The sequence below is a fragment of the Culex quinquefasciatus genome, chromosome 1, assembly GCF_015732765.1.
Source record: "Culex quinquefasciatus strain JHB chromosome 1, VPISU_Cqui_1.0_pri_paternal, whole genome shotgun sequence".
Lineage (NCBI taxonomy): Eukaryota > Metazoa > Arthropoda > Insecta > Diptera > Culicidae > Culex > Culex quinquefasciatus.
The window spans coordinates 82,355,421-82,383,149 of record NC_051861.1 but is presented as its reverse complement, the minus strand read 5'-3'; the positions used below and the strand labels follow the sequence as shown (position 1 = coordinate 82,383,149).

Below are 27,729 nucleotides of genomic sequence, written 5' to 3'. Positions count from 1 at the left end.
CGGTTTCGCTTCAAGAGTTCCGCCAATCAGCGGACATCCGTAGAAGGTCTTCAACCGATCCGGATACAGGTCTACGTCATCAGTCGGTGAGAATTTCTGCCACAACATTGGGTAAACTACTCCGCAGTGAGATTCACAGTACGGGAAGAAAGTGTAGACCAGTGCCTCGCCCGCAGCGCTCTCAACGACCACGTTGACATTGACGTCCAACGTCCAAAGATCCTCCAATATCTGTCTGATCAAGTCATTCAGGTCTTGCTCAACTTCGCCAATCGTTACCAAGTAATATCCAGAAAACTCGTACTTTCGATAGTCCATCTTCTCGAAAATTCTCCGGAAGCTACCATGAACCAGTGGAAGAACCAGGGTCTGAACAATACAACGCGATTCTCGTGCACCAGCTGAACAACCAGTTTTCCATCGACGCGCCGAAGCACCTCATTTAGTAAGTCCAACTGAAGCTGACCACTTTCGGTACTGTTGAACTCCCGGTTAACTAGAACGGCTTCGTGAGAGTGGGCGAAGTGGCGGCTTAGGATGATGGAAACGGCGAATGGAAAATTGGAGTCATTGAAGTCAAGGTCAAAGAGGGTTTCGATTGGCAGCACTGTGACCAAGCAAAGAAATATTTGAAAGAGCATTGTTATTAGCTCAACGGCTGCAAGTCGTTTGGCTTTTTGTTGTATTACCAACGGATGGATATGACCTGGAAGACAATAGAAATGGCTCTAATGGCTCTAATTATGAACATGAAAACGGAATCAATTTTTTGCTATGCCAGTCTTTCTATTTTTATTGGGTTTTATGAATAAACAATTACGCGCACTGCTTTTGCATTCACGCTGCTGGCGTATCAATGTCCAACGATTTCCTCCAGCATTCTTTTCAACCCAACAATCCTGTCAGAAATCAATTCCATCACAAAAATAGTCCCACTCAAAACAATCAACAATCCGTACAGCTCATAAACCACCATCAAATGTTCGTTACTCATCTGCCTCGGCTCAGCACTCCCTTCCGATCTCCCAGAGAACTCGTAGTCGCCGTACTGTTTGATCCAGTAGTTGGTCAACCCGGCAGCTTGTATCTGCAGCAACTGATGATCAAATTGCCCTGTTAGCATCGACTTTCTCGGGTAGTAGATCGCTATCGAGAATGTCGTCAAAGGCTCACGGCAGATCGGGACCGGTTTCAGGCCCCGCCTCCGGAACTGCTGATTGTGGTGCGCCATATGATCCAGCGTACCCTGTACCACGTCGCGCGATTCTGGATGGCGCTCCATCCACTTCAGCCGACGGATGATGTTGTTGGGCTCCTGCGGAAGGTGACGGACTCTGCAAGAGAAAGTACTTGAAACTGTTTTAATTTCAATGCGATCCTGCGAAATACCTTCGCAAGCGGTTTGGAAACGCTTCGTAGTAACGTTCGCCACTCACAACTACGTAGAATAACGCGTTGGTTTCGTCGATCTCGCTCAGTGTCTTCGAAGGAGGAAGATTCTCATTTTGCTGAAGATGTTGGAACATTGCACTCTGATATAAGGTTCTCAGTATGAAGCAGAAAAAGATCCACATATAGAGCAATGTTCTGGCGAAATTTCTAGCAGGAAGTCGTGGTAACCCAAGTCCAAAGAAAGTCCCAATAAGGTTCAGACGCGGTGTCGCAATACCTCGTCCGTAGACAAACTCACGAACAGTTTTAGTTCTAAACTCAATGATCCCAATTGAGAGAAATGCAACCAGCAATACCACTCCAATGAACAGCCAAACATCAGCACCGAATGGCCGAATTAGTTTCTCGATCGGAGTATATGGACGACCTTTGGGTACTGCAATGACCATCATCGTCGTGTGATGGGCAATGCCTGCCTTCAAAATAGCCGATCGCGCAACAGAGATACCCAAGCAGGAAATACCAAAATCTACCTCTTCTCTCTGAATCAATCCCATCATACCAGTACTATTGGTTTCCAACGGATAACCCCACTGCTCTTTATTTGGAGGCTCATAGATCAGCGACTTAAAGTTTAGCTTGCTCTCAAGTACATCCATAATATCACCCTCAAAGCCACCCATTTTCAGGCGTTTCTTGGTTCTGCGCATTATAGTATAAGGTGGCGTTTCAAAAGCAGCAACCTTAAACAGACAACCATGAAACTCTCTCGTCTTGTCCGGGTACAACTCATCTACAGCAATTCTGTACACATTTTGCAGGTGAACCATACGGCAGGCCCTGTTTGAAAATGCAAAGTACGTCCACAGCTTAACTTCCTGACCCAGGAAACCCATCGCAACCACGTTGATGATCTGTAACTTCCACAAGTCCTTGAAGATTTTCCGTATCACTCCTTCATCAAGCTCTTTACTGAAGACCACCAGGTATCTTCCGGAGTAGTCATACTTGTCCACGCTCAACTTGCCATACTGCTCGACAAACGCTTCATAGCTATCAACCAGGAACACGTTCAGCAGCCATGGTTTGCGCGGAACTTCACCGGGTGCCGATCCCAACCTTAGCACGATCGATCCCCCTAGTCGGACAATCACGTTATCCAGAAGCTCCAAGTGTACTTCGAGTGATCGCTTACAGGTGAAACTTTGTGCAACATGCACCGAACCGAAGGGATCCTGGAATGCTTCCAGCAGGACGGCGGCTACAGAGCTGGAGAGTGATTTCAGCGGATCATTTGGTAGTGGAATCTCGGGTACTGTCGATGCAGCGAGGGAGGATGAGATGAAAATTAACGTCAGCCACATTTCGATGGTTAATTATGGATGGCTGAGTTATACTGAAGACCATGTTATATGTCAAATTCGTAACCTTTTGACATTATTCAAAAAAGATCTTATCAACTCACGGATGTCCCCATAAAACGGCGAGTGATGATCTTCGTGTTAACGATATCTAACAAAATGATTGAAGAGTAACTAAGCAGATGCTAGAAATGTTCACACGATTTCGTAATTAGTACGTGACGAGCTATATAAATTAAATCCATTTGCTGCTGACAACTTTTTCCTACGTTGTAAACTATTCGATGTTAGATGTAATTCTGGAATCTCTTTTAAGCGTAATGCTTCAGTTTCGCCACAATTACGATATATTTGGGCTCCCTGAACACGTTCCAACGGTTCCAACCAACATTATTTAAAAGGTCAAAAAGCATCATGTACAAACTAAAAAAAAAACGCATTTAAATGTTGAGCATCCATTTTCAATTCCCATTTTAATATAAAAGCAAAAAAAGATGTTCTAATGATAACAAACGATGAAAAACGTTGCTTTTATTGATACTTGATCATCCAAGTTCAATTAAACATTATTTCTGTAATTTTATTTAAGAAAAACAAACATAACTTCTTTTGATATCACCATCGTATATATCACCCTGCTGTCATTGAGGGGGACGCTTTGTTATGATTCGTTTTTCCTCGCCGAATGTACATGGCGCTTTTTTCATTATGCTTTTTTCGTCACGAGGTTCATGTAGTCTTTTATTTGACAGGTTGACAGGGCTATATAAACAGGGACTGCTGATGGCAGAGATTTTGTTTATGTTACTTTATTTAAAATCATGATTAAACAGACTTTACTGAATTAACTTTTGCTAATTTTGGTGGAGAGGTAGCTTATTAGGAGTACTTTCAGAATATGCAATAACCCAGAAAGTGCCAAAATGTAAATGATGCCTTTTGAAATGTTACCGTCGACATTTGGAAACATCTTAAGAGCGAGTTTTTCACCAATGTGTAACAGGTCGTATCGAGATGCTCCGATTTGGATGAAACTTTCAGCGTGTGTTTGTCTATACATGAGATGAACTCATGCCCTCTATGAGCCCTCTACGACAAATGGAAGTGAGGTAAAACGGAAGTTTGAGGTCCAAAAAACATAAAAATATCTCGCATTTCCGTAAAACTTCATCAATTCCAACTCTCTTAGATGCATTCAAAAGGTTTGTGCTATAGACATCCAGGATTGGTTTGACTTTTTCTCATAGATTTTGCACTGGGTGCGGAATAGTGGTTCGCAAAACGGCCTCAATTTGGAACTGTCAAAGTGGAACCAATTTACTGTTCGCCAAAAGTAGAGAGTATTGTTATCGATCATAAAAAATTGTTTTTTTTTTTTTTGGAAGAATGAAAAAATGTGTGGCTTTTGAGGACCTGGAGTTTAAGTCAAGAAATCTTAAGAAAGTTACAGGCGAGATCGTCATTTTTTATAATTATGAATGGAAGTTATTAATGGATTCAATGCGGTTTTATCCATCCAAAAGTTGTCTTTATTGCTTGATTCCGTTTGAAAACCTGGTATACTGAAAATCTTCTCTGTTTGTTGGATCAGTTTCGCTAGAATTAGCGATGTTTTTTGGCTGGACCAGAAAGAGCTGCAGGATTAAAAAATCAACCAGGGAATTTATCTGCAACATCGCAGAATGACACTCTCGCCGCAGTTCTTCGTCACCCGTAAAAAAGAGAAACCTCTTCTAACCGATCGATATTTGAAAATACACACTATTTTCCAGCAAAATATGTAAAATATTAGAAAGACACAAGCTACTGATTATACACCCAAAATTTAGAGTCGAGATAATCGTTCTCTCAAAATTTATTGAGGGCTCAGTGCCAAAATCGATAGAATAATGGTACCAACTCACACCATCATAACAAATGAGTTCATTCGTTAGTTGAATCAATAAATCTCCAACAAGTGTCATACATCGACTTCTGACTTCTCCTTGGTCACCAAGCTGTGGTGGCCGAGGCTGCTAAGTCATTGGATTGGTTTATCAAAGGTCTCTGGTTCGATTCCGTTGTCGACACTTTTGGTTTTTTGTTTGACGGATGAACTTTTTTTTGCAAATGAATCTCGAGAGAATAGTTCTATCGCCCATCTCGAGCTGTGTTCTCTGCGTCCGTGAATGGTACCACTATTCTCTCGACTCGAGACCATCATTCTCTCGGACTAGCGCTGCCAGTTTTGGGTGTAGAAAACAGCTCATTTTCCAGTAAGAAAAAGTCATGCTTGTGCTAGAACAGCCTCCTACTTTGTGGATGTAAACAAAGTGGGACCATTCGAAAATCACGTTACGCATTCTCTCTATTCATCACCCAGTTCATCACCCAGCTTTTGCATATTACTGTAAAAAATAGATTTTTTTGAAACCTTAATATCTTTTTGCAACAGCCTTCAACACCCACACTCATTTAGGTCAAAAGTTAGGGAATTTCATGGACTATAAGCACAGTCTGTGCAACAAGCATACGGTATTAACTTTTTTTCAATTTTTCTATAACAAACATTTTACAACGTAAGTTTTTGCCCTGTAGGCACTTTTTGGTCTCAATTTTGTAATATTCGGAATCCTTGGAAAATTTCACGTTAGTTATAAGTATTGAAGTAGTAAATTTGTTTTAAAAAATAATGAAATAAAACATTTTTGTAAAAAAAAAGTTAGACTTTGTTTACCCTGTGCTTAATACGTCAAATGCTGTATCAAGTAGGAAAGTAGGAAAAACCTGTTTTACCTGAAATCGAATTTTGGGGATCTGTGAAGGTCAAAAGATGAGGCATTGTGAGCTGCACAAAATGGCGTTCTTAACTCAATTTGGCCCGAAATGCACGTACGACAAGTTAGCACGACGGCGACGAAATGATCCATGCACTCAAAAAAATATTAACGTTGAAGTTACGTGAAAAGCTATGTGGTTTTTTTCCACTACAGTTTTCACGTAACTTCTACGAGGGGGCCCTAGTAGAAATGGGATTTGATTGACCAGGTTATTTCACGTTGATTCTATGTGTTTCACACGTAAAAGCTAAGTGATTCAATCGATGAGATTTACTTATTTGTTTTAGTAAACTTTATATGAACTTTTTAGTTGAATGTTATGGTGCTGGAAGCTTTTTTATTCTCAAAAAAAGTTATAAAAAAGATTTTGTTTTGCAGAAAACTATTTTATTTATTCATTAATTAGCATCTTAAGAACAATCTCGCCTTCAAGTCCTGCAGCATAAATTAAAACATAATGTGGTGCCTCATGCGGGAAACATTCAGATGAAACACGTACGGCTAGACCACCCAAGGTCGCTCGACGTGTTCTTCCCCCAGGTCATCACTCCTCCCGATGTGCTTGATCCTGGTCTCCTCGCCGCGGATCGCCACGATAGGTATATCTCCAGGCACCACGATAAAATACTGCTCATGCTCGGCGGAATCGTTCTTGTAGTCGAGCCTGTTGGTCTGCATGGCCGCACGGCGGAACCAGTCAGAGACTTAGGGAGGTTGTGTATTGGAACATATTCGACGCAGACAACAGGCTGGTCAGGGCTGATGGATAGCTGCACCGACGTAAAAGATCGGAACGAAAGCGGACACCTTCACTCCTTCGGGACATATACAGGAATGACCCACTTGTTGGCTATTTCATTTCCGGTGGCGTCAAGAACCACAGTGGCACGGACCGTTATTGTCATTCCGATGCATGAAATCGGCGTCAAGGAAACTGCCAGGTTGTGCCTTTTCTGATTGCCTTCGACGAGATTTGTGGGTCACCGCCTAGAACCGGCCAGAATTCCGGTGGCCGTGGGATAGGAAAGAAATAATCGTTAGTTAAAAATAAAATAATGTTCAACTTAATTTAACTTGCCATCTGTTACAATTTGACGAGCACAAGTTCGGCTGCTGATCTTCACCGTTCGCCACCAATTTTCATACTAATAAAATCACGTAGAAATTTGGCGCACTCGAGTAAAAGAAGTTTCGTCGAAGTTACATTCCAAAACACATAGAAGCTACATGAAAAAACCTAGTGGAAAAAAACTATAAGGTTTTTCACGTAATATCAACGTGAAATATTTTTTTGCCAGTACACTTTCACATTATTTTTACGTGTGTCACGTAAAACGGATCTATGGAGGGGAAAATTGGGATTACGTGATTTTTCAGGTAGCATCAACGTGTGGATTATTTTGAGTGTGAAACTGCCACAAGTGAATTACTGAATTTTCAGCAAAATTTGACGCATCTTTTGCTGAAATTTCCCTTGTATTGGCAACCAATTTACTGAAGTTTCAGTCAGTGACAAATATCAGTTAACTGAGAATTCAGTAAAATCTAAGTTACTGAATCGTTGACTGAAATTTCAGTAAATGAAAAATCAATAAAAGAATATTATTCTTCTATCATGACAAATTACCAGATTTAGTTGAAAGTCACCTAAAGCTAATTAAATAACAAAAACTTCGATATAAACAGCTTGTTCCGGTTTCACAGCCTTTGTAGCTGGTTAGGAAATTACTTCCTTGATCGCAAGAAACTAAGCAATAAAGCTCTAGATGGTTTTCTTTTGTTCTGTGAAATAGTAATTAGAAATTCTATAGCGAAACTGGACTTATTAGAACTATTTTTGCCGCGTCATATTCAGTTCCGCAATGCATCTTTTACTGTTCATATTTGTGCTAACAATTTCTTCACTGGAAGCTCAAGGCACGGATCTTGCTGATGCCGTAGCTGGTATTTTGCTCAAAAACTACCAAGACCCGTTTGCTCCAGCACTGCTGTCCCAGGCCTTCGTTTCCGGTAAGAACTCGCGAATCAAGCAAGACGACCTGCTGAACTCCATAATATGCGCTTTGGACGGAAGATCGCCATCCGCTTCAATGTCCCTTCGAAATCCACTGCGTAGACCGTGGACGCACCACGTTTGGCTCGTTGACAGCTACGAGGCCTTCGGAAGCTTGTACCATGCACTGGACGTCGACAGTTACGACTACTCTGGCCGGTACCTACTCGTGCATAGTGGCAATCCGAAGCGGGCAGAGCTCCTGCAGATTTTCAAAGATCTGCTGAAACAGCAAATTGTCAACGTAGTCTTTGTTGGAGTGTTTGAGGGCGAGGTCGAGCTGTGGACGTACGTTCCGTTTGCTCCTGGGAGTTGTTTTGCTGTAAATCTCATTATGCTGCCGGACGAGCACTGGATCGATGACTTTTATCCGGACAAGACTTCAACGTTGCACGGATGTGGCTTAAAGGTAGGTGCTTTCGAGACTAGACCGTACACCTTTCTGGAATATCTTCCGAGTCAGGAGATGGTTCTGGGAGGATTCGAGGGTGACTTGCTGAAAGCGTTACGACAAAAGCTGAACTTCAAGGTTACCGTGCTTGTCCCGCCGGGGAACGCCCAATGGGGATACGCATTCAAGAAGAATAGTACTGGGTTGATAAAGATGATCCAGGAGGAGGAGGTCGACTTTGGGATAGCTTGTCTTGGAGTATCCACGGCACGAAACGAGATTCTGAAGCCGGGAGATGTGCATTACACGACGGCTTTGGTCATTTCGGTACCTCCCGGTCGCCCGTATACTTCGTTTGAGAAGCTTTTTCGTCCGTTTCGATTGGTAGTATGGATGGCCCTTGCTTCGATTCTAGTCGTTGCTCTGATTACGATAGCTGTCGTGCACCGGATGAGTCATCAGGTAAAATACTTCGTCTTTGGTCGAGGCGTTGGATCAGCTGTCGTCAACCTGTACTTAAGTTTCTTCGGGATGGTTTTGCACGTAGTTCCAAGTGGAACGTTCGCCCGAACTTTACTGTGTCTATGGATTCTGCACACATTCATTATGAGAACATTGTACCAGGGTTCCAGCTTCAAGTATCTACAGCTTAGCTTGACACGACCACCGTCACGAACACTGAACGATGTCGACGCAACTGATGCCCTCTACCACGTGATTGACGTTGGTGCCCGCTACTATGAAGCGTTTCCGGAACGAACGAAAAGGTATGTAAGGTTTTTTTTAGCTCACCCTATACTAGCTTTCAGACTACTCTTGAACTTGTAGACTAAGATTCTTACCACCGGTGAAGGACAACCTAGCGGCCCGTTTGATGTGGATGACACAACACCAGGACAGTCCGGACGTAATGATGAGCGGCCTCGATCACGTGGCGTACCACAATCGTCAGTACCGTAGACGTCCCGGCGGTTTCGTGCGCATTGCCAAGGAAAGTATCGCTGTGTTTACGATCACCATCTACTACCCGAAAAAGTCAACGTTGACGCGGCAGTTTAATCGGCAGATTCGGAGGTTTCTGGCGGCCGGGCTGATGGACTACTGGGTACAACGTTACGGTGACTACGACTTTACGGAACAGATCGATGGATCAGCTGGACCGAAACCGCTTAGCCTTGGCCATCTGGTGGGGACGTTTGAGCTGTGCGGGGTTATGATGATAGTTAGTATTCTTGTGTTTTTGGGGGAGTTGGCTTCGGTTAAGCGTTTAAGCTGGCAGAAGTGGCTTTAGAGTTGGTAAAAGTTACATATGTAGCATCGTTTTACCTTTCTCACCTGCTCGGAAAATTCACTTTTTTCTAGAAACTTTGACCTTCACGGATAGTTATCGACTCAGAATCTAAAACTAATCAAATCTCTGTGTGTACGTATGTGCCCAATTTGTTACTCAGCTTTTTCAGCACTGGCTGCACCGATTTTGGTCAAACCAGCTGCATTCGACTTGGTTTAGGATCCCATACGTCCCATCCCATCCCATACGAATTTGTTGAAGGTTCGAAAGTTGTTCAAAAGATATTCGCAATTCGCAATTCGCAATTCGCAATTTTCAGTGTAAGAACGGGCCTTGACCGATCTTATGCACCAGGTTCCCGACGAACACGCACTGCCCTTACACCTACATCTCACCCTTGCTCTGAGTCAGTACGAGCAGCACGCTAGAACACGCTTTGAGTGTTCGTGCCAGGCATGCACACCTTCTTTTCCGGTTACGCATTTTAACTCGGCCGGGGGTGGTACATTACGTAGGGTTTGATGTAAGTATAAGCGCCTAACCATTTATAGTGTGCCTATCAACTTTCATTAAAGCAAAAACTGTTTTATTTTTAGTTTGAATTCAAAAACTTATTGTTATTTACTGTGTATTGTTTTCTCCTGAAATCTTCCCTATTGTTGAATCTGTTTATCTGTTGCTGTTTCTTTTGTCGCGGTGTTTTGTTACAATTTTTGGTCCTAAGCATGTTATAAAAGTTTTTCAAAAATACAATAGTAATATTTGTGTTAATCCTTTAACCATTCCATAAATTGAGTAACGGCTCAAGTCTCACTTGTTTGAAAAAAAGAGTGAAGATTGAAAACAATAGACAGTAAAAGAGAATTTATTTTATATAAATCAAGAATCAATAGTAAGAGAATGATGAGCGTTTTTTGAAGAATAAAAATGAGAAGCTAGATGTATTAGATGTAAAATTAGACAATAGTTAATAAATAGAGATACAAAACAAGCTTAGATTATACTAATGATAATTTATAGGACAGATAAAGAATTATTCACATAAATAAATTCGCAACAAAATCAAAAGATTAGGCGAATGATAAATAGACTTGATATTACTAGTACATTAAGGAAAAGTATATTTTAAGGAAAAAACAAAACAAAGTTTGTTACGGCAGTATTAATTGATAGAAAAGAGTGGAAAAGCTTTGAGAGATGAGAGAATCAAAAGTTAGTAAAATTAAAATCAAATGTTGGATATTAAATAGAAGAATCAAAGAAGAATTGGAATTCAGAAGAGCAAAATAAAAATAGGAGATAGGTGGTAGCTGAGAATGAAGAGAAGAGAAACCCCGTTGTGCGATGTTTCAGGTACATCCACAGCAGTTGACTCAACATACTGCGAATCAAAACAATACCGTCTACAATCACAAATTACTTCCCTTTCCCACATTGTCGCGCCCCTTTCTTTTAGCCGTCTCGACTCTGACCCGCGGTTGGTCAAAGGTTTACGATCCGTTTCCACAGGCCACCAGCTAGGTCATCATGAAAACCAAGCCAACGTGGAGGTAAGAAAATAGGACACTTGCAAGGAACCAGAGCTATACTGTCCTGATCAAGATAATTCGGATGATCTAACAGAACTACGGATGTAGTTAGTTACGCTCCTTCCAGGATGTTCCTTACGTGGACGTCAACCGAAGAGCACACAACAAGGTCAGTGCCATTGCATGCTCTTAGGTATCAATCCTTGGCCTGCAAAGTTGTTCAAAAGATATGTATAAAAAATTTGTTTTTGAATATTCGGATTCAGATACATGGCCAAAAACGACTAAAAGCTTAAGTGATATTTATTATGTACTTGACGCTGGAACTCACGTATCTGTATGAAAACTCTGACCGGATCAATGGATAGGTAATCTAAAGACCTTCCAAACGAGTGTAACAATTGAATATCTGACAACCCTGTTTCAAGTTTTGACCACTGTCCTGTTTCAGTTAGGATCTTATCTTTCTAATGGCCAAGCGTGATAAAACTAAGGTGTTTTCATAAAAGGTTTTCATTAAGTTAATTATTCAGATTAAAACGATTTCTTTTATGTAATTCATTTTTGGTTAGGAGTGAGGAAGGCATCCAGCACAAAGCTGGATTAAGTTAGTTTTTCAATAAATAATGTGTTTCATGATTCAACAGTTCTTTGACACTGAAAGCAGTTACTTGTTGTTTTTCGTGAGTCCGGAAAACTATAAAAGGTTTGACGAAGTCCAGCAATCTAAGTATGAGTTCTCTAACGGTTATTCTGTATCTGGCAGCGTTCCTCGACTCAAGCGTTCCGCAGCGTTTGAAAGATCTAGCCTTTCCGCAGGATGACCTCGAGGAAGCTGTTGAGTCGGTTTTGAGCGAATACTTTGTATCAAATCATTCCGCCGTGATTATTCTTCGATCGGCCCGAACCGGATTCGACCTGGAACAACTTCATTCGGATATCCTCGACCGGGTGATGGCCCAAACGTCAACCTCGATTGCCTTCATGTTCCCCACAACATCGGGCCTGTCTCAACGACCTTGCTTCTACAATCTTCTGCTCATCGACGGATACTTGGCGTTCCAAACGGTGATTAAACAGATCGATCCAGATCGGAACGAGTTCGGCGGACGGTTCCTGTTCGTGATGACTAGCGCGGATCGCGTCGAGAAGGTGACTCTGCATTCCATGTTCTCAACGCTTTGGTCCAACAACATTGTCAACGTGCTCGTGATAACGAAGCAGTACGGCGAGATTCTGATGTACTCGTACTTTCCATATAGCGCTGATCACTGCGAGTACACTGAACCTGTGCTGGTGGATCGTTGGGATAGTGGTTGGGACAATATAAACCTGTTTCCAAACAAGTTGGCAAATCTGTACGGATGTCCTATGAGGATAGCTAGCTTCGACTACCCACCATTTACCATGATAGCGAGGAATTCATGCTCTGGGGAACTTCGTTTAATTGGATATGAGGGTTTTTTGATCGATACGATTGCGCGCAAGTTCAACTTCTCCGTGGAATTGGTGGTTCCGGAAGGTAACCCGCAATGGGGAGTCATAGAGAACAACACAGCTTTGTCCGGTGCGTTCAAAATGATCGTAAATTTGGAGGTCAACCTGTCCGTCGGTGGATATTCAGTGAGAGAAGAACGCGTTGCTCTGATGGAGCCGTCTGTTACTTACCACGTTGTGAGTCTTATGCTTGCCGTCCCTCCCGGACGTCCATACACGGCCTTCGAGAAACTGTTCCGGCCCTTTACCTTGATTACTTGGCTTATGATTGCTCTGTACCTTCTACTTGGCTGTCTTTGCATCGTCGTGCTACGATTCTATCCAAACAGTATACGGAACTTTACCTACGGTAGAAGAACCGGGAGCCCGTTGATAAACATGCTCAATTCGTTCTTTGGCGGAGCCCTGGTTCGTACGCCAGCTAGGAACTTCGCCAGAACCCTGTTGTTTATGTGGATGTACTACTCGTTCGTAATGCGTTCGCTCTACACCGGATCTCTCTACGAGTTCCTCCAGCAGAACAAAACCTTCAGCCACATCAGCTCAATCGAACATCTGGAGTCCGAGGGAATCCCGTATCTCATCTCGGACACGTTCAAGGCGTTTCTCACCGCGTACCCTCAAGTTCTGAGGCGAACCCAACCCCTCGAAGACAATCCACCTGCTGAAATCTTTCACAATCTCAAACGTGGTCGGCTGAACGCCGCAGTGCTCGCAACGCACGACTATATCGCGTGGTACAACGAGAGGTACTTCCGGGAAGGAGTTGTCCACCTGGCGGATGATGTTCTTCTTCAGCAACCGATCTGCCTGTACTTCCCCAAGCGGAACTGCCTGACGCATCCGGTGAATCTTCAAATCGAAAACATCAAGGTGTCCGGACTGCTCGGCTATTGGATGCACCAGTACGTGGGATATCGGTTCTACAAGAGGACCAAGCGGACCCAGAAAGCCCCTAACCACCAGCACTCGCCGAAAGTACTGACAAACGAACATCTCGCGGGCTGTTATCAAGCCTTGGTTTGGTTACTCGCGCTATCCGCAGGGATATTCGCACTGGAACTTGCTTCCACGAGATTTCACTGGCTCAGAATGGTCTTTGAACGCATTGAGTAACTGCGTGTGATGCATGGTAGACATCGATTAAGAGAGACGTGACCCGCACAATGCAGTCGCATGCCATCACTAATGCTTTTGATGTTCTAAACAGATAAGGAAGGTTTAAATTGACTTCAAGTCATTGCATTAGTTACTGGCACCCGTGAATGTCGAAATTGTAAAAGCAGCGTGCTTTGTAACAACAGCTTGCACTGGTTGTTTTTCATAATTGGGAAATTGATGGGCATCAACTTTGCTTACAGCGGCACGTTAGTCAACAGTTTTGTAAACATTTGTATTCTATTTCAGCATAAATACAGTGAATGAAACAAACTCCTGCAAACACAGGTCCAGCTCATCCGGCAGCTTCAAGCAATCCCGAAATCGTTGAATGGAGTCAGCTTGCTGCACTTCAACGACTATGAAGGTGTGCTTGTACCTTGTCACCAGCAGATTCATTTGATGAACAATCCGAAATCCCTCCCGCAAGTAAAACTCAAGCGGCTTCTGATGTTCGGTTCCCAGAAGAATAATACCACTTCGTTGCCAGTTTAAGCTTCGGGATGTCCCTTCCAACTCCTGGTAGTTTGACAAAACGGTCAAGTTTTGCTCAATCAGCTCATTTCTACAAAAAAAAAAACATTAATCCTTCAGAAGCTTCCCAGGTTTCCGCAAAATTACACCACTTGACCCGTTCCGATCAACCTCGCGTTGATCTCGTGAAGGCACTCCGCCTTGACGTCCTCAATCAGTTCAGCCGGATAGACGCTTCCGCTGCCGCCGACATCCGACTTTACCAACTGCTCGTACCGAGCCGCCTTTGCCAGGGTCTTGTCCACGTTGGCGCGCTCCGGGCCGATCAGCTGTTTGATCTGGCGGTACAGCGTCCGGAGTGAGTCGCAGAAGCGCTTGAGCTTCTCCTGAGCGATTTTTTCCTGAGTGGCCTCATCTTCTAGTTGAGGCATTTTGCGAAAATAAGGTATTTAAATTATAATTTTGTTGTGGACTGTAAAGCTTGTGGACTGTTTTTGTTTTGTTTTGCTAACATGCATGCGGCACAGACTAATGGTACGTTCGTTTGAAGAGCCGGTGCGGCACTGAGTGCCGCACTCGTCGGTGTCAGTTTTGGTTCAATCGAACGTCATTTGTCAGTGCGCTTGGAACTCGCATGAAACTGAAAAAATATTATCGCCGCGGCACTAAACCGAATTGAGCAAGTTTAACTCTCGCGACGATTTTCTGTCGCGAAATATCTGTCAAGCATGTTTAAGTGATTTTGAATCAGTGTGTTTGCTTTTTTTGTTTTGACGGCTTTGGATGATGAGAAAAACGTGGCTGATCTTTTCTGGTCTGCCAAGGAAATGGAATGCTTTAGATTAAATTATTGTTTAAAGTCTTGGTTTTTAGTTCTACTACCACTAGAACTGTTTCATTTGGGGTAATTTATTAAGTTCAGTCAGTTTCAGCTCCAGGAAAAGACGAAAAAGGAAAAGTCTTGGTTAAGTTGCTGATTACGGATCGATTACCGTCTGAATAAAACAAAATAAGTGGCCTCATTGTCGAGGGACCTCAATCCGGTCCGTTGTGTCCTCTCACCGGGAGAGTTTTGCCGATGCGGGATGTTGCGGGTGTCGATTGAATAAGCTCTATAGCGTTAAAATGGGAAGACCCAGCCACCAATTTGAAAATCAAAAGCGCCGTAATTGTACTCTCCAAGCTAGACATCATGAAATGGTCCATCCGGAAGATCGAATCCACGCTCACAGAACGATTTCCGGTAGATTTTCGTGATCGATTCCATGCTCCGTGTAAGACGCGGCGCGAGTCTTGTCGCAGCTCAACTGGCGACATTTCAGTTTGGTGCCGCGGCGAAATTTTGTTTTGGTTTCGCGTGTGACATTTGAGGTACACTCAGAAAAGAAACAACAGAAAATTGCTTCGCGAGATGAAAAACACTCGCGCTGTTATTTCGATTTATTTCAAAAACCACAATATCGAGTGCGGCACTAGAGTTTCAGTTCCAAGATGGCGGCGAAACTCGTGCGGAACTAGCGCGAGTTTCTTCAAACAAACACTTTGACAGCTTTGAGTGCGGCACTCAGTGTGGCACTAGCCATCAAACGAACGTACCATAAGTCATGTCTTCATGTTTTGCGGAGTGTGAGCGGAGCTGAACAATGATGGCTTGTACGTTCAAGAAAATCTAATCAAAATAAACGTTAATCAATATCTTTTAAAGTCTTTTAAACAAATTTATGCTCAATGATTATAAATGATTATATAGATTTTGTGCAAAGGTTTTGTTTTTTGTACAGAGATTGATTGTTTTTTTTTTTTTTAATTAAATACACTCAACCCCGGTGGTTGGTAACTTTTTCGTTCGTCACTTTTTTAGTTTGTACCCCGTTGGTTGGTCAAAGTCAAACCAAAAAGTGACGAACTGCCACTTTTTACACGGCGCTCACGCACACTATCAAAACAAACGTTTGATAGTGTACGTGAACTCCGTGTAAAAGGGTTGTCAAACTAAAAAGTGATCCCGTTCGTTTGACAACAGTTGGTGTCAAACCATCGGGGTTTGAGTGCATGTCTTTATTGAACTTTCTTATAATAATTACATTTCTTTTAATTTACAAGTGCTTAGTGCTCTTCATCTTTTTTGTGCTTTTTATTTTATTATTAACTGTTCACATTCATTTCGAAATCGAAAAATGGTTTTACATTTCTGCACTGAATACATTTGGATAAAAAAAAAGGAAAAAATCACGTTAACAACTAATCCTAACTTAAAACTAAACAAAATCATTTAAATATTAAAAATCATTAGAACGAGTCAACTACGAACTGTATTTTAAGATAAATCCTCCAAGCGTTCTCACTTATTCCTGGCGAGTTTTGCAACCACGCAGTGTTGTTGTGATCTCGATGAAAATGTTCAAAAGTTCTTGTGGTGAAAACAGGTCACTACTGCCTTCACCCGTTGATGTTGGTTGGTTTTCCCTCGGTTGCTGACTGAAGCCTGGAGGTGTTGTATTCTCTGCAACTCTTTGCCGCTGATTCAACGGCAATGGCTGCAGATTTGGAACCACTCGAACAGATCCCGCTCTCGCAGGTGACGCCAAAGCAGGAAAATCCACGTCCGTGTATGCTGGTGGTGTTTTGCGACGATTTGGTGGGTGCCTCGTCGTCGCTTGCTGCCGAATTTTTACAAACTCAGCACGTTTTGGGCAGCTCCGATTCTTGGTAGAATGGTTGCCACCGCAATTGAAGCATTTGGCTTCGATGTTCTCATTGATTGTGTTGCAAGCTTGAATTTTGTGCTCACCTGCGTAGGTTGCACAACGACTCTTGATGAAACAGTTCCTCCCACCATGTCCAAACTGCAAGCGGTTTGAACATTGAGTTACTTCACGGTACACTGGACGATAACGTTCTCATGTCACGATGATGTTGAACATTGTCCGAACTGCTTTCAGCTCAGACGGCGTTGTCGATCCTTCCTCGCGATGAACCAGGTACAGTTGATCACGATACTTGATGTCCTTGTTGTGTCTCGTCATCTTGAACATTTCGATCACGTTCAACTTAAGAGTTTTGAGCTTCATGGGGCGTTTACCTAGATCGCCATGGCTGTAGTATTTATTCTTTGTGTTGTTCAAGAAATCCCGAACGTAGTTGTTATCCTTTCTGCTAGGTACCAGAATTTTGAGTCCATCAGCACACAAGCGCATGGAAGCTCGTAAAGCACCAGATTTAATAAACCCGGTCAGCCACTTTCGCACCGATTCCGATGACGATGTTCTCACAAAAATGGGTGGAACCTTTTCCCGTCGTTCAAATTCTTCCCTCCCTCCACGTCCACAGGGAGGATAGCGAACTGGTTTCCAGACGAATTTTGAGAGTCCTTGCTCAAACTGCCTGGCTTTGCAGGTAGCGCATCGACATTCTTTAGCTTCTTCAAATCTACCGATCCTGCTGGTGAGGACCGCTTCTTTTTCTTGCCGTGAGGCATTTTTGCACTTTTAAGTACCGCACTGATTGGTGAGCCACAAGGGAATCAAGTTTGATTGATTTACAGCGCTTATAAAACTGCACTCTAAATCTAAACTTTTTTTATAAGGCCCTATAAGGCTTTCTAGGCCCAGTGAAAAAAAAAAAAAAATATAATTTAACCCAAAAATGACGAACTTCTCGTCACAGTGTCCTGATGCAAACATTGATCGAGCTCGAACTGTCACTGCCCTGTGAAGTATGTTTTCTGACACATCGGGCGGCTAGTCAAAAAAACCAGCTAGAAGTCGCCTGACAGAAAACTTTTGCTAGAAAGAGATAGGAAACCTGATGCAAACAAACGTCCAGCTGTAATGTAAACATTCTTTGAATGTATTGGTAAATCTCTGACTAGAAAGCCTTATGAACTCTCTTCGGATTTTTTTTCAAAATATTGCCAACATCAAATGCTTAAAGAAAATAAGTTATGCGGAATTATGTTTTTGCAAGGCCATACACAGACGAAAGTCGATTCCCGAAATCGTGAATTGTGTTCATCAATATAATGCAAATGCACCATACTCATGAATAACAAATGGACATTAGAAGCTAGTCAAAATCGTAAGCAAAATGAAAAAAAAAAATCTACGCGGCCAGGTCTACATTGCCGTGTTACCCGTAGGTACGTTTCATTGCAATTTCCCGCTTCCCCATTTCAAGGATCGTCATCACCAACCAAGCCAAAATAAAAACAGCTCACCATTTGTTACTGCTACCATCAAATATATCTCCAAAATAGTGTATTGCATCATTCTTGATCCTACATTATGAACAATTTTTATTATTATTCGCCTCGCTTGTTTATTGTTTTGCCTTATCCTTATCTCAACGAAACATCCAGCACTATTCAATAGTATATGAAAAAATAATTAAAAAAAACATTCGCATCATAATTTTTGTGTGTGTTGCTTTTTGTCTGGTTTACTTGTTATGTTGTAACAAAGCTGTATTAAACTATTGTTTATACGTATCACTATAACAGATGAACCCATTTTTTCATAACTTCCCCTTAATGTGGTGAATCTTAATTTTGCAAAACTTCCGGGCACTTGCTTAAGAAGAGTGAGTTGTTGCATTGCTTTAGAGAATATAAAATTTAAAAAAAAGAATAAACACAGGAAACCCCACAATTTAACACAAAGTAATAAAATCGCGTCGCAGCCGATAGATTTGGTACCGCATGCAACCTTGACCATCGGCATCGGCTGCGACGCCTTTTGACACGTGTATTCCAGGCGACAGAACATCGGAGAAAAAGCGGATGACAGCGATGGGAGCGGGGGAAAATGGGAACACGCGATCGCGCGACCGCGCACGTTTGGTTGGTACTTTGAACTACGATTAGCGGGGAAACGACCGAGGCGGACGACCGGATTAACTCCACACGTCGGCCGAGTACCGCTTCTGGGCTTCCATCTTCTTGACGTACTGCGTCGCTTCACTCTCGCTCATGTTGCCCTTGGATTGCAGCACCTTGAGCAGAATGTTCCGCACGTCGGTGGCCATGTTCTTGGCGTCACTGAAGGAAGAGAGATAGGTAAGCGGGAGGATTGGAGGTTTCGGTTTGAACGGCGTACGTACCCGCAAATGTAGAAGTGACCCTTGTTGACTCCTATCACTTCCCAGATCAGGTCCATGTCTTCCTCTAGCAGATGCGTAACGTACACCTTTTGCGGCTGGTCACGCGAGAAGGCTGTCCTCAGGCTGATTACGCCGCGCTTGACGTAGTCTTCGAGTTCCTGGAAAAAGGGGAAATGTCATTAGAATGAATTCAAAACCGGTCAAGCTGCTTCTACTACCTCTTCGTAGATGTAATCCTCGGACCGTTTGCGACAGCCAAAGTACATGACGGTCTGGCCGATTTCCTTGCCTTCCTGCTTGTTGAAATCTCGCTCCTGGATAAAGCCTCGGAAGGGAGCCAACCCGGTTCCCGGGCCGACCATGATGACCGGGGTTTCCGTTTTCGCCGGTAACCGGAACTGGCTCTTGCGGATGAAGATCGGCACCCGCGGCAGCGATTCTCCGTTAACCTTCTTCTGGGCCAGGAATGTCGTAGCGACGCCGTTGTTGGTACGTCCGGTCTTGGTGACGTACTTGACCAGAACGGCCGTGACGTGCACCGTGGTAGGGTACAGCTTGGAAGACGAAGAGATCGAGTAGTAGCGGGGCTGCAGTCTCGGAAGCAGCTCGCAGATGTGGTCAATCGGTGGATGGCAGGACGGGACGTCTTCCAGTACGTGCACAATGTTACGGCTGCTGTCCTGAACCCATTCCTGGTACTTGGCCTTGCCTTCGGGTGCCGTGGAAGACATGAACCGCAGGAACTCCTTGTCCTTTTCGTCGCTGCAGTATTCGGCCAACTCCTTCAGGATGTGAGTTCTCGGCAGCGCGGTGATCTCCAGGTAGTGCGTCAGCGCCGTTTTGTACGTCGTTGGGCAAGGGAACGGATGTTTCTTGCTACTGTCCGTATCGGTGTTGATCAGCGAGAAGATCGTATCCAGGTCGGCATTGCACAGCTTGCCCAATCGGGTCACCAAGTCCGAATCGTTCACCGGGTACATCGCCAGATGATCACCAGCTTCGTAGCGCATCTTCGATCCCTCGATATCGAACTCGATGTGCATGCACGAACGGCCACCGGACTTGTGCAGCTCGCGGTTAATCTTGATCGGAGCCATGAACGGATTCTTGGCATCGAACGGCGGGCGCTGCGTCTGGAGCGAGTGCAGGCGGGCCACCTCACCGGTGTACAGACGTTCCGGCGAGGTCTCCGGCTGCTCAAGCAGACGGTACTGACGCGTCAACACCTCGTCGCCGGTACTTTCGATTCCAAAATGGTCGCACACTGCTGGCCAGAACTTGTCCTTCCACGTGATGAAGTCATCCTCAATGCTGTTGGGAAAACATGCTTTCTTCAAGTTCTTTTCTATAAACAGATTCTTCCATTCAGAAGATCACGGAACTCCCAATACCCTAACACAGACGTGAAAATCAAGTACCCCCAAACATCAGCTGTTCATACTTACTTCGCGTCGTCATCTCCAAGTCCCAGCTCGAAGACACGACTTGCTCCCAACTCCTCCAGCCGTTTGTCGACATAGATTCCAACCTTGTTGTAGTGCTCGTACGTTTTGTTGCCAAGCCCAAAGACCTACAAAGCAAAAAAGGTCTAGTCAGTAACAGTTCAAGTTCAATAATCCCCGCCGAGATTATATAACCCGGGGAAACCTTGTACCTCAATCAATCCCCATTTTCGCCGAAACCGGCCACTACCCTTTGGATCCTGGCGGATGTTCAACAACCATCGAACCGTGTTCCGAACCGCCGATTGCTTCCCACCCGTCCGGTCATCCCCTTTCACCAAGGAACTGACCGGAACTACAAAACTACTGCATTTCCGCTCTACCGAAACGAATAAACGCAACTTTGGCCTCAAATAGTGCGCAATCATAGCTGAGGATGATTGCTTGTGACAATTCTACGAGATCACCTCATTTTCAATCGGAATTAAACGAAATTAATGTTATTTTCCTCTTGAAGCGAGCAACACGTTGTTCTAACTCAGAGTGACGAAACAGACTGAAGAGAGAGACGTCGACGAATGGAAATAAATATCATTACGAAACGTCAAACTGGTTTGGTTGTATTGGTGAGATCGCATACAAAAAGGTTCAGCCCCAGTTACACCCCCACCCATAGACCACTTTCCCACACTCACCGCGTAGTTCAACCCGGTAAAGTCCACGTCGTTGTTCTGGATCCACTCGTAGAACTCCATGCAGTTGTCGGTGGGATCACCCTCGCCGTACGTGGCCAAGCAGAACACCGCCAGCGACTTGTCGATGTCCTTGAGCGTCAGCAGCTCTTCCTGTGAAAATGAGTCCATAATGAGCGCCCACAAAACCAACCTGCAATCGTTCAAACCCTACCATGTCGCACTCCTCCGGGTCGGCCACCATACCCTTCATCTGGTAGCGCAGGCCCTCCTTCGCCAGCCGCCCGGCAAACTCCTCGGCCGTTCCGGTCTGCGAGCCGTAGAACACGACCAGCCGTCGGCCGGACGACTTCAGCTTCTTGATGAAGGAGTTCTCCGCCATGGTCATCGTGTTGACGGCGGTGGGCCTGTTTTTTTAGAATGATTCGAAATTAGGGTCACATTTGTTCGACATGAGTCCAGATTTAACGCGCAACTTACTGTATCGAGTACGACTTGAACTGACTAGTCTGGGCTTCCTTCTTCTTGTTCTTGAGCAGGTACCATGCTGCACCGGCCACCAGCACCAGCAGCAGGACAATGTCTAGCGGGCCCAGGAAGGGCTCCTCGGTTGCCGCCGCCACCGGGGGCACTTCCGGCTCTGTCTGTGCGTCCATGACTTAGAGGGCGGGTGGTGGATCACGACGACGTGGTTTGGAAGGGTCTGGAAGGAAGAAAGAGTTTGTTAGAAATATGTACCGTCAACATGGGCGAATCGGAACTTCAGTCTGATAAGGGAGAGAAGTTTTCAGCGTTGCAAATTTAGAAATCGAGCGATTTAGAATCGTGTGAATTTCACTGTGACATATCCAAGTGAGAATTTCGCAATACGTTTCACAATTGGGTACTAAAGCCCTATGTCAATTTTTATGTACAACGGTAAAAAACACGATTAAAAACCATTTCTGATCACTACTTTTCATTTTAATGCAAACATTTTTTTTGACAAGACAACATTTTTTTGATGGATCAACTATGGTCCCCTTGGAACGGGCTGTCAAGTAGGAGCTTTTCTGTCAAGAAGGACCGCGAGGTTAATTTTTCAAAATTGATTTAAAAATCCATTTTAAACTCTTTGTGGTCGTACAAAGGGTCATTGTTCTCAGAAAAATAAACTTTATCGCTGTAAACAATAATATCCACCTCCGTGTACGCACTAGAGTAAGCAGCAGTACAGTGCTCTAACAGTTTTTAGATTTTTTTCGCCGTAATCGCTCGTGATTATCCGCGAGTTTGCTCCTGCAGCATGCCAAAGGCCGGCCGTTGGCCGTTGGCAGTTCGAGTGCGGCCTCAAAAAAAAACCCACGAAGTTCGTCTATCGGCCGTGCGCAAAAGGTAAACAAACCAACGCCGTGTCGATCGCCATCGCGCAGGGGAGCGTGAGCGCAAATGGAATCGACAAAAAGTGTCTACATCTCGGATATGTTCCGAGTTCACCAGTGCGAACCCGTTCAGGTACTTCTGGTGCCACAACCACTGGCACATCAACATCCGCCAACATCCCCATCAGGAACGAGTTCCAGATGCTGAGCGACGAAGAAGGCAACAACAAAAATAAACCGACGGTAGCACTACCGACGTCGACGACGAAGATGGGCGTGCACGGAAAAAAGTTTCGACGCCAAAAAAGAATAATTCTCCAACGGAACGAAGACCCCTTCCAATTTTGGACACGTTGGCGGACGGTGTTGACGAGTTGCTGGAAGACCTGTCTGGAAATCGGTAAGTCGTCAGTTCGACCTAGTGTTTGAAAAATTGAAGCGTAGCAACTTAAACTTCTACAAATTCAACCCCAAGAAACCCCCAGTTAAGGTCGTCTTGCAGGGTTATCAAGACTGCCAGTTTCTGACCTGAAGAAACACCTTTAGGAAGCCGGAATAAAGCCGCGGGAGGTAAAAGTGCTCTCGCGCAAGTCATCGGTTACGGGTATGCACACTCTGTACCTGTTGTACTTCGACCGCGGCACAGATCCAAGACTTGCGATGGACTACGGCACTGGACGGTTTTTGGGTTAACTGGCAGTTTTACTCCAACAACCCGACGGACGCAGCACAATGCCACCACTGCCAGAAATTCGGCCACGGCCTGCGGAACTGCAACCTTAAGCCCCGCTGTGTGAAGTTCGGTGAATGCAAGGAGGACTTGGGGGACAAGGCAGCGCAAACCAAGGCGCACATCAAGTGCGCCAACTGTGGAGGAAACCATACCAGCAACTACCGTGGATGCAGCGCGCGGAAAACCTACCACGAGGATCAGGAAAAAAAAGGAAGCAGAAAGCAGCAGCGAAATACGAGCGCAGCCGTTCCTGTAGCTGGACAGCGTACGGTTCCAGCGGACAACTCAGCGTTCCCTCCAGGAGGGTCGGTCGTTCGCGTGGTTGCTGCCGGTAGTGGCAATGCGGCCCAGCATGAAGTCACCGGAGAAGATTTCTTTACCCTGCCGAGGAGCATTTCCTGGCCCTTGGGAAGCTGATGATCAAGCACATCTATAATTGATTAAATTTTGTTGTGATCTAGTTGTAAGGTTTCTCTATTCCTATCCCGTATAATTAGCAATTGTGTATGTTTTTTGAGAACTTTTTCTTACTCTGTCAGGTATAAAATATTTACAAATTGTAATTTGACTGATTATTCACAAATAAAACCGAATTGAAATTGAAAAATTCTTCCTGTTCCACCATGACACTCTTCTAGGCCAAGGTTTCGTGTAACAATCCAATACTGATCATGGCCATACTGTTTTATGTTCCAGATGACAATGAGCCGAGTGAGACTCGGCGAGCTCATTTATAAAAAAATGTAGTTTGTGTAGTAAATCACTAATACCACAAATCGAGCCACTATTTTTAATCTTTTCTTTGCCAAGCTGTTTGTTTGACGCACGAATTTGGCTTTATATCTGGATACAAAGTTATACGGCGGCATCAAGTAGTCACGCCTTCCGCGGCATTCCAAAACAAACAAGCCAAAATACAATTGCGAACGAAGGTCATCCAGATGTATGTATGCAGACAAGACACCCACTGATATTTTGCTAAGTTAATACCATCATTCAGTTATTTTAAGATCACTTGAGCAATTGATCGTCGTGCATAACATCATAGCCAGAAGAGGTCAATTCACAACTTCCACAATTATATTTATCACTTCTGGGATTCCATTTCACGCACACCACTTTCACACAAAAAGACCTCGACCGAGACCCTCAATCAGCCAGCTCTTCATGACGCAATACACGATCATTCACACACAACACTGCTGAATTTATGATTATTAACCCGTGGAAGGTCAAGTACACGCACCCTCTCCAGTATCTGTAGCTGTGTGTTCAGAGCACGGTTCACCGATTTTTGGATCTTTCTCCGTTGATCACTTGGCCAGACTCGACCAGAGAGCTCACTTCACTTCATATCTCGCCGAACGCTGGAACACGACTGCCTGGCCAGTTCCGAACTCGTGAGTCGTGCCGCTTGAGTTGAACATGCGCGTGAGATTGCAAAAACAAATTTGCAAACGACGACTTTGTAGAACACGACTACAACGGTGGCGCTACGCCACCACGGTTCACCAATACAGCCAAAGAGGTCATCGGTACGGAGCTTTGGTAAACAGTTTGCTACACACGACACAGGTATCGTTTTTATTCCGGGAATTCCGGAGGGCAGCCATTATGGCGGTAGCTATAAAAAAAGGGCGCGCATTAGCTGTCAACACGCGCGCCATAATGGCCGACGAGTTCTTTGAACTCGGCGTCGTTTTTGATAATCAACCTTCAGAACATATGTCTTATCAGTTGCTCCCAATTAGGGGTTGGCAAATGACCAAGCAAATTCGACGTCATGATCCACTTTCACAACCTGAAACGAGTTTCCTCAAGTCAGGTGACGCATTGTTTTCAATCTCGGTCTGTATTTGGGCATCGTCGCGGGCTCCTTTCCTGCACATCACGGTGACCACTGTTATCTTATCACAAGAGCCCAGGAGTGCGAAAATGACTCTCATTCCACACGGACTGCTTCCTTAAACGTCGACTTTTGTGAGCGCAAACACAAAGTGTAATCTCTAACCGATAAGATATCGCGCAGGAGTTCAAATCAGAGAACTTCATCAATGAGATTGTGCCAAAAAAGGCGCTTCGCAAACAAATCCTGGCTCGAAGGTCAGCAATTTTGAATATATTCTACACCAAGGAGAATTTCAAACTACTAGTAAAAGTGACATCAGCTATAATAGCAAATAAATTCCCACTTTAGAGTCGATATCACATCGCGAAAGCGAAAACAAACTACTCTCGGACCGTATGGCAGTGGTTAAGTGGCGACTGGATGAATACTTGCAATATTTGCAATCACTAGACAACACTGCCGGTAATTGTGAACGCACGTGGCTGACAATGATGCGGCTTGATTTCCAACAATAACAACCAATTTGATGGTAAAGAGAGGATCAAAAATGTTGCTTCTCTGGGTGATATGATGAAAATAAATAAAATAAATATTTAAGGCCTAACGGTACACATCAACCAGAGTTTTTTGTACCAAGATTTTTGTTACGCTCATTTAAGTATCTTCAAATCTTCGGAATTGGGTACTAAAGCCCTATATCAATTTTTACGGTAAAAAACACGATTAAAAACCATTTCTTACTACTTATTTTCATTTTAATTCAAAAAAAAAAATATTGACAGGACAACATTTTTTCGATGGATCCACTATGGTCCCCTTGGAACGAGCTGTCAAGTAGGACCTTTTCTGTCAAGAAGGGCCGTGAAGTTAACTTTTAAAAATTGAATTAAAAATCCATTTTAAATCCTTTGCGGTCGTTCAAAGAGTCATTCCACTCAGAAAAATAGGCTTTATCGTTGTGAACAATAATATCATAAGTTAAAGTTTAACTCAATTGATCGTTTTTTAAAGTTATGAGTACAAAATCCATTTCGACGCTTACTTTAAAAATAGTGCTATGAACCGTACATTAGACTGGCCCGTCGTTATATGAAAATAAAAAATCAATTTTGTATGGGAGTTAGTATGGAAAAACTCTCTTTTTTACATTTTGATTTTTATCATTTTTATTTTCCACTAAAGTTTTAAAACCAACACAATAGCATTAAAATTCCCTAAAATTTTCTCAAAGAAATTATTGTCCTATCTTGCCCCTGTCAAAAAGGCTTAAAACTGGTCTAAAACGTGTTTTGTGTTCATAAATCACGTTATAGACCTGTTTTTAGCACGCTGTCTCTTTTGACAGGAGCTAGATAGCACAATACTTTTATTCGGGAAAGTTTTAGAGAATTTTCTCAATTTTAAAGCTATTGTGTTTGTTTGAAACCCTTAGTAAAAAATAAAAATGATAAAAAAATGTACTAATTTGAAATGCAATGCGCAAATTGTGGACGCCATCAATCGCTGCCAAATTTTGAGAAGTTGTTTGGAGGCCTAAAAGCAACCGAATAAAACGTGTTCTGAAAAGTCGACCATCTCGAGCCATCCTACTGTTCATAGGCTATGCATTAGAGATCCTAAATAGGGAGACCAGCCGAAGTGAATTTAACGTACCCAAACAGACACGAATTTGACGTATCCAAGCGAGCATTTGCCTTTACGCCTAGCAAAACTTATCAGTGTTGCCAAGCTCAACACATACGTTGCCATATCGATTTAGAAAATTTAGACCAGTTTCCCTATTTTGGGTCTCTACTTTGCATGAGTCACTTTTTGAAAAGTTAACGTAGTTTTCAATTAAATTATCGCCCTAGTCGTCAAATGAAAAATACATGTTAAATTATTTTAGCCAAAGATCTCTCACACCAAATTTGATCCAAATCGGAGCTCTTTTCATTTATATACTGCTGGTCTGACATGGAAAGGATGTACAGTCCAGACTCGATTATCCGAAGTTTCGACTATCCGATGGTGTTTGTGTGGGACTTCGGATAATTGAATCACGAATATTTTTTTTTGTGTTTTTTTGTTTTCTATCAATTGAAGAATTTGGGAAACTTTGTTTTGAAATCATTATAAAAATTATTATTTTTATTTTAAAAACGCTTCTTATGCGTTTGTTTTGAAAAATTAAGAAGTTTTACATGCATCTTGCCCTTTTTACTGGACCAAAAAGGCCAATTCTTCCCCCGGGGCACCAGGAACTGGTCTTAGTAGGTCATAATTGATCGTTTTATTAATTGGACACTAGTAGTAGTCCATTCTATTGAAATCGTGAGGATTGAAATGCATCATGCCAAAATTACTGGACCTTCCAGGTCAATCTTCCACCAGGGTCCCGGAACATGGTTACTGTGGCCAAGTCTGTAGTGTGTTATCTTGGGGGATCTTTATACGTCATATCTTGTCAAAAGCAACAATAAACGTTGATATTTGGCCACCGGGGAACTTTCTAAAAACGTCTAAATAAAAGTTACGGTGAAATTCCGGCCATATATCGATTTGCCGTGTTCCACCCCGGACGAAACCACCTCCAATCGATTCCCAGAAC

The 27,729-nt window shown here is 43.5% G+C and overlaps 5 protein-coding genes across 6 annotated transcripts in view; 2 read left to right on the top strand and 3 right to left on the bottom strand.

Annotated features, from left to right (window-relative positions):
- Positions 1 to 853: 853 nt before the first annotated feature.
- Positions 854 to 6,250, bottom strand: LOC119770541. Its single transcript, XM_038265592.1, has 3 exons — positions 6,121 to 6,250; positions 1,390 to 2,707; positions 854 to 1,334 (listed from the first exon to the last, which is right to left on the bottom strand). The coding sequence occupies exons 1-3, from the start codon at positions 6,248 to 6,250 to the stop codon at positions 854 to 856; spliced, it is 1,929 nt and encodes a 642-aa protein (XP_038121520.1).
- Positions 6,251 to 7,473: 1,223 nt separating this feature from the next.
- LOC6048969 lies at positions 7,474 to 9,307 on the top strand. The gene is made up of 2 exons (XM_001865770.2): positions 7,474 to 8,783; positions 8,845 to 9,307. Exons 1-2 carry the CDS (start codon positions 7,663 to 7,665, stop codon positions 9,305 to 9,307), a joined length of 1,584 nt encoding a protein of 527 aa, XP_001865805.2. The 5' UTR covers positions 7,474 to 7,662.
- A 2,261-nt stretch (positions 9,308 to 11,568) lies between these two features.
- LOC6048968 lies at positions 11,569 to 13,449 on the top strand. The gene has a single exon (XM_001865769.2). It carries the CDS (start codon positions 11,569 to 11,571, stop codon positions 13,447 to 13,449), a length of 1,881 nt encoding a protein of 626 aa, XP_001865804.2.
- Positions 13,450 to 13,701: 252 nt separating this feature from the next.
- Positions 13,702 to 14,475, bottom strand: LOC6048967. The gene is made up of 2 exons (XM_001865768.2): positions 14,113 to 14,475; positions 13,702 to 14,056 (listed from the first exon to the last, which is right to left on the bottom strand). Exons 1-2 carry the CDS (start codon positions 14,394 to 14,396, stop codon positions 13,732 to 13,734), a joined length of 609 nt encoding a protein of 202 aa, XP_001865803.2. The 5' UTR covers positions 14,397 to 14,475; the 3' UTR covers positions 13,702 to 13,731.
- Positions 14,476 to 18,183: 3,708 nt separating this feature from the next.
- LOC6048965 (NADPH--cytochrome P450 reductase) overlaps positions 18,184 to 27,729 on the bottom strand; it is a 32,119-nt gene continuing 22,573 nt past the window's right edge. The window contains exons 3-9 of one of the 2 annotated variants that reach the window (XM_038258404.1): positions 21,677 to 21,899; positions 21,411 to 21,603; positions 21,200 to 21,349; positions 20,508 to 20,632; positions 19,281 to 20,373; positions 19,063 to 19,220; positions 18,184 to 19,000 (exon numbers count right to left, since the gene is read on the bottom strand). In XM_038258404.1, the coding sequence (XP_038114332.1) occupies positions 18,856 to 19,000; positions 19,063 to 19,220; positions 19,281 to 20,373; positions 20,508 to 20,632; positions 21,200 to 21,349; positions 21,411 to 21,603; positions 21,677 to 21,852 (2,040 nt within the window). In that variant the 5' untranslated portion in view covers positions 21,853 to 21,899 and the 3' untranslated portion in view covers positions 18,184 to 18,855. Of the gene's footprint in view, positions 19,001 to 19,062; positions 19,221 to 19,280; positions 20,374 to 20,507; positions 20,633 to 20,716; positions 21,027 to 21,199; positions 21,350 to 21,410; positions 21,604 to 21,676; positions 21,900 to 27,729 lie in introns of those variants that run through there. The other variant, XM_038258466.1, reaches the window with a different exon arrangement.

What these genes read in the sequence shown, in the direction of transcription:
- LOC119770541 (XM_038265592.1), bottom strand. Translation starts at nt 6,250, where the DNA reads ATGCAGACCAACAGGCTCGACTACAAGAACGATTCCGCCGAGCATGAG. An exon ending in GATCAAGCACATCGGGAGGA is followed by an intron (nt 2,708 to 6,120) that starts GTGATGACCTGG and finishes CTGCATCGACAG; the next exon opens with TACCCGAGATTCCACTACCA. An exon ending in TTTCCAAACCGCTTGCGAAG is followed by an intron (nt 1,335 to 1,389) that starts GTATTTCGCAGG and finishes TTTCTCTTGCAG; the next exon opens with AGTCCGTCACCTTCCGCAGG.
- LOC6048969 (XM_001865770.2), top strand. Translation starts at nt 7,663, where the DNA reads ATGTCCCTTCGAAATCCACTGCGTAGACCGTGGACGCACCACGTTTGG. An exon ending in TTTCCGGAACGAACGAAAAG is followed by an intron (nt 8,784 to 8,844) that starts GTATGTAAGGTT and finishes TTGAACTTGTAG; the next exon opens with ACTAAGATTCTTACCACCGG.
- LOC6048968 (XM_001865769.2), top strand. Translation starts at nt 11,569, where the DNA reads ATGAGTTCTCTAACGGTTATTCTGTATCTGGCAGCGTTCCTCGACTCA.
- LOC6048967 (XM_001865768.2), bottom strand. Translation starts at nt 14,396, where the DNA reads ATGCCTCAACTAGAAGATGAGGCCACTCAGGAAAAAATCGCTCAGGAG. An exon ending in ATCGGAACGGGTCAAGTGGT is followed by an intron (nt 14,057 to 14,112) that starts GTAATTTTGCGG and finishes TTTTTTTTGTAG; the next exon opens with AAATGAGCTGATTGAGCAAA.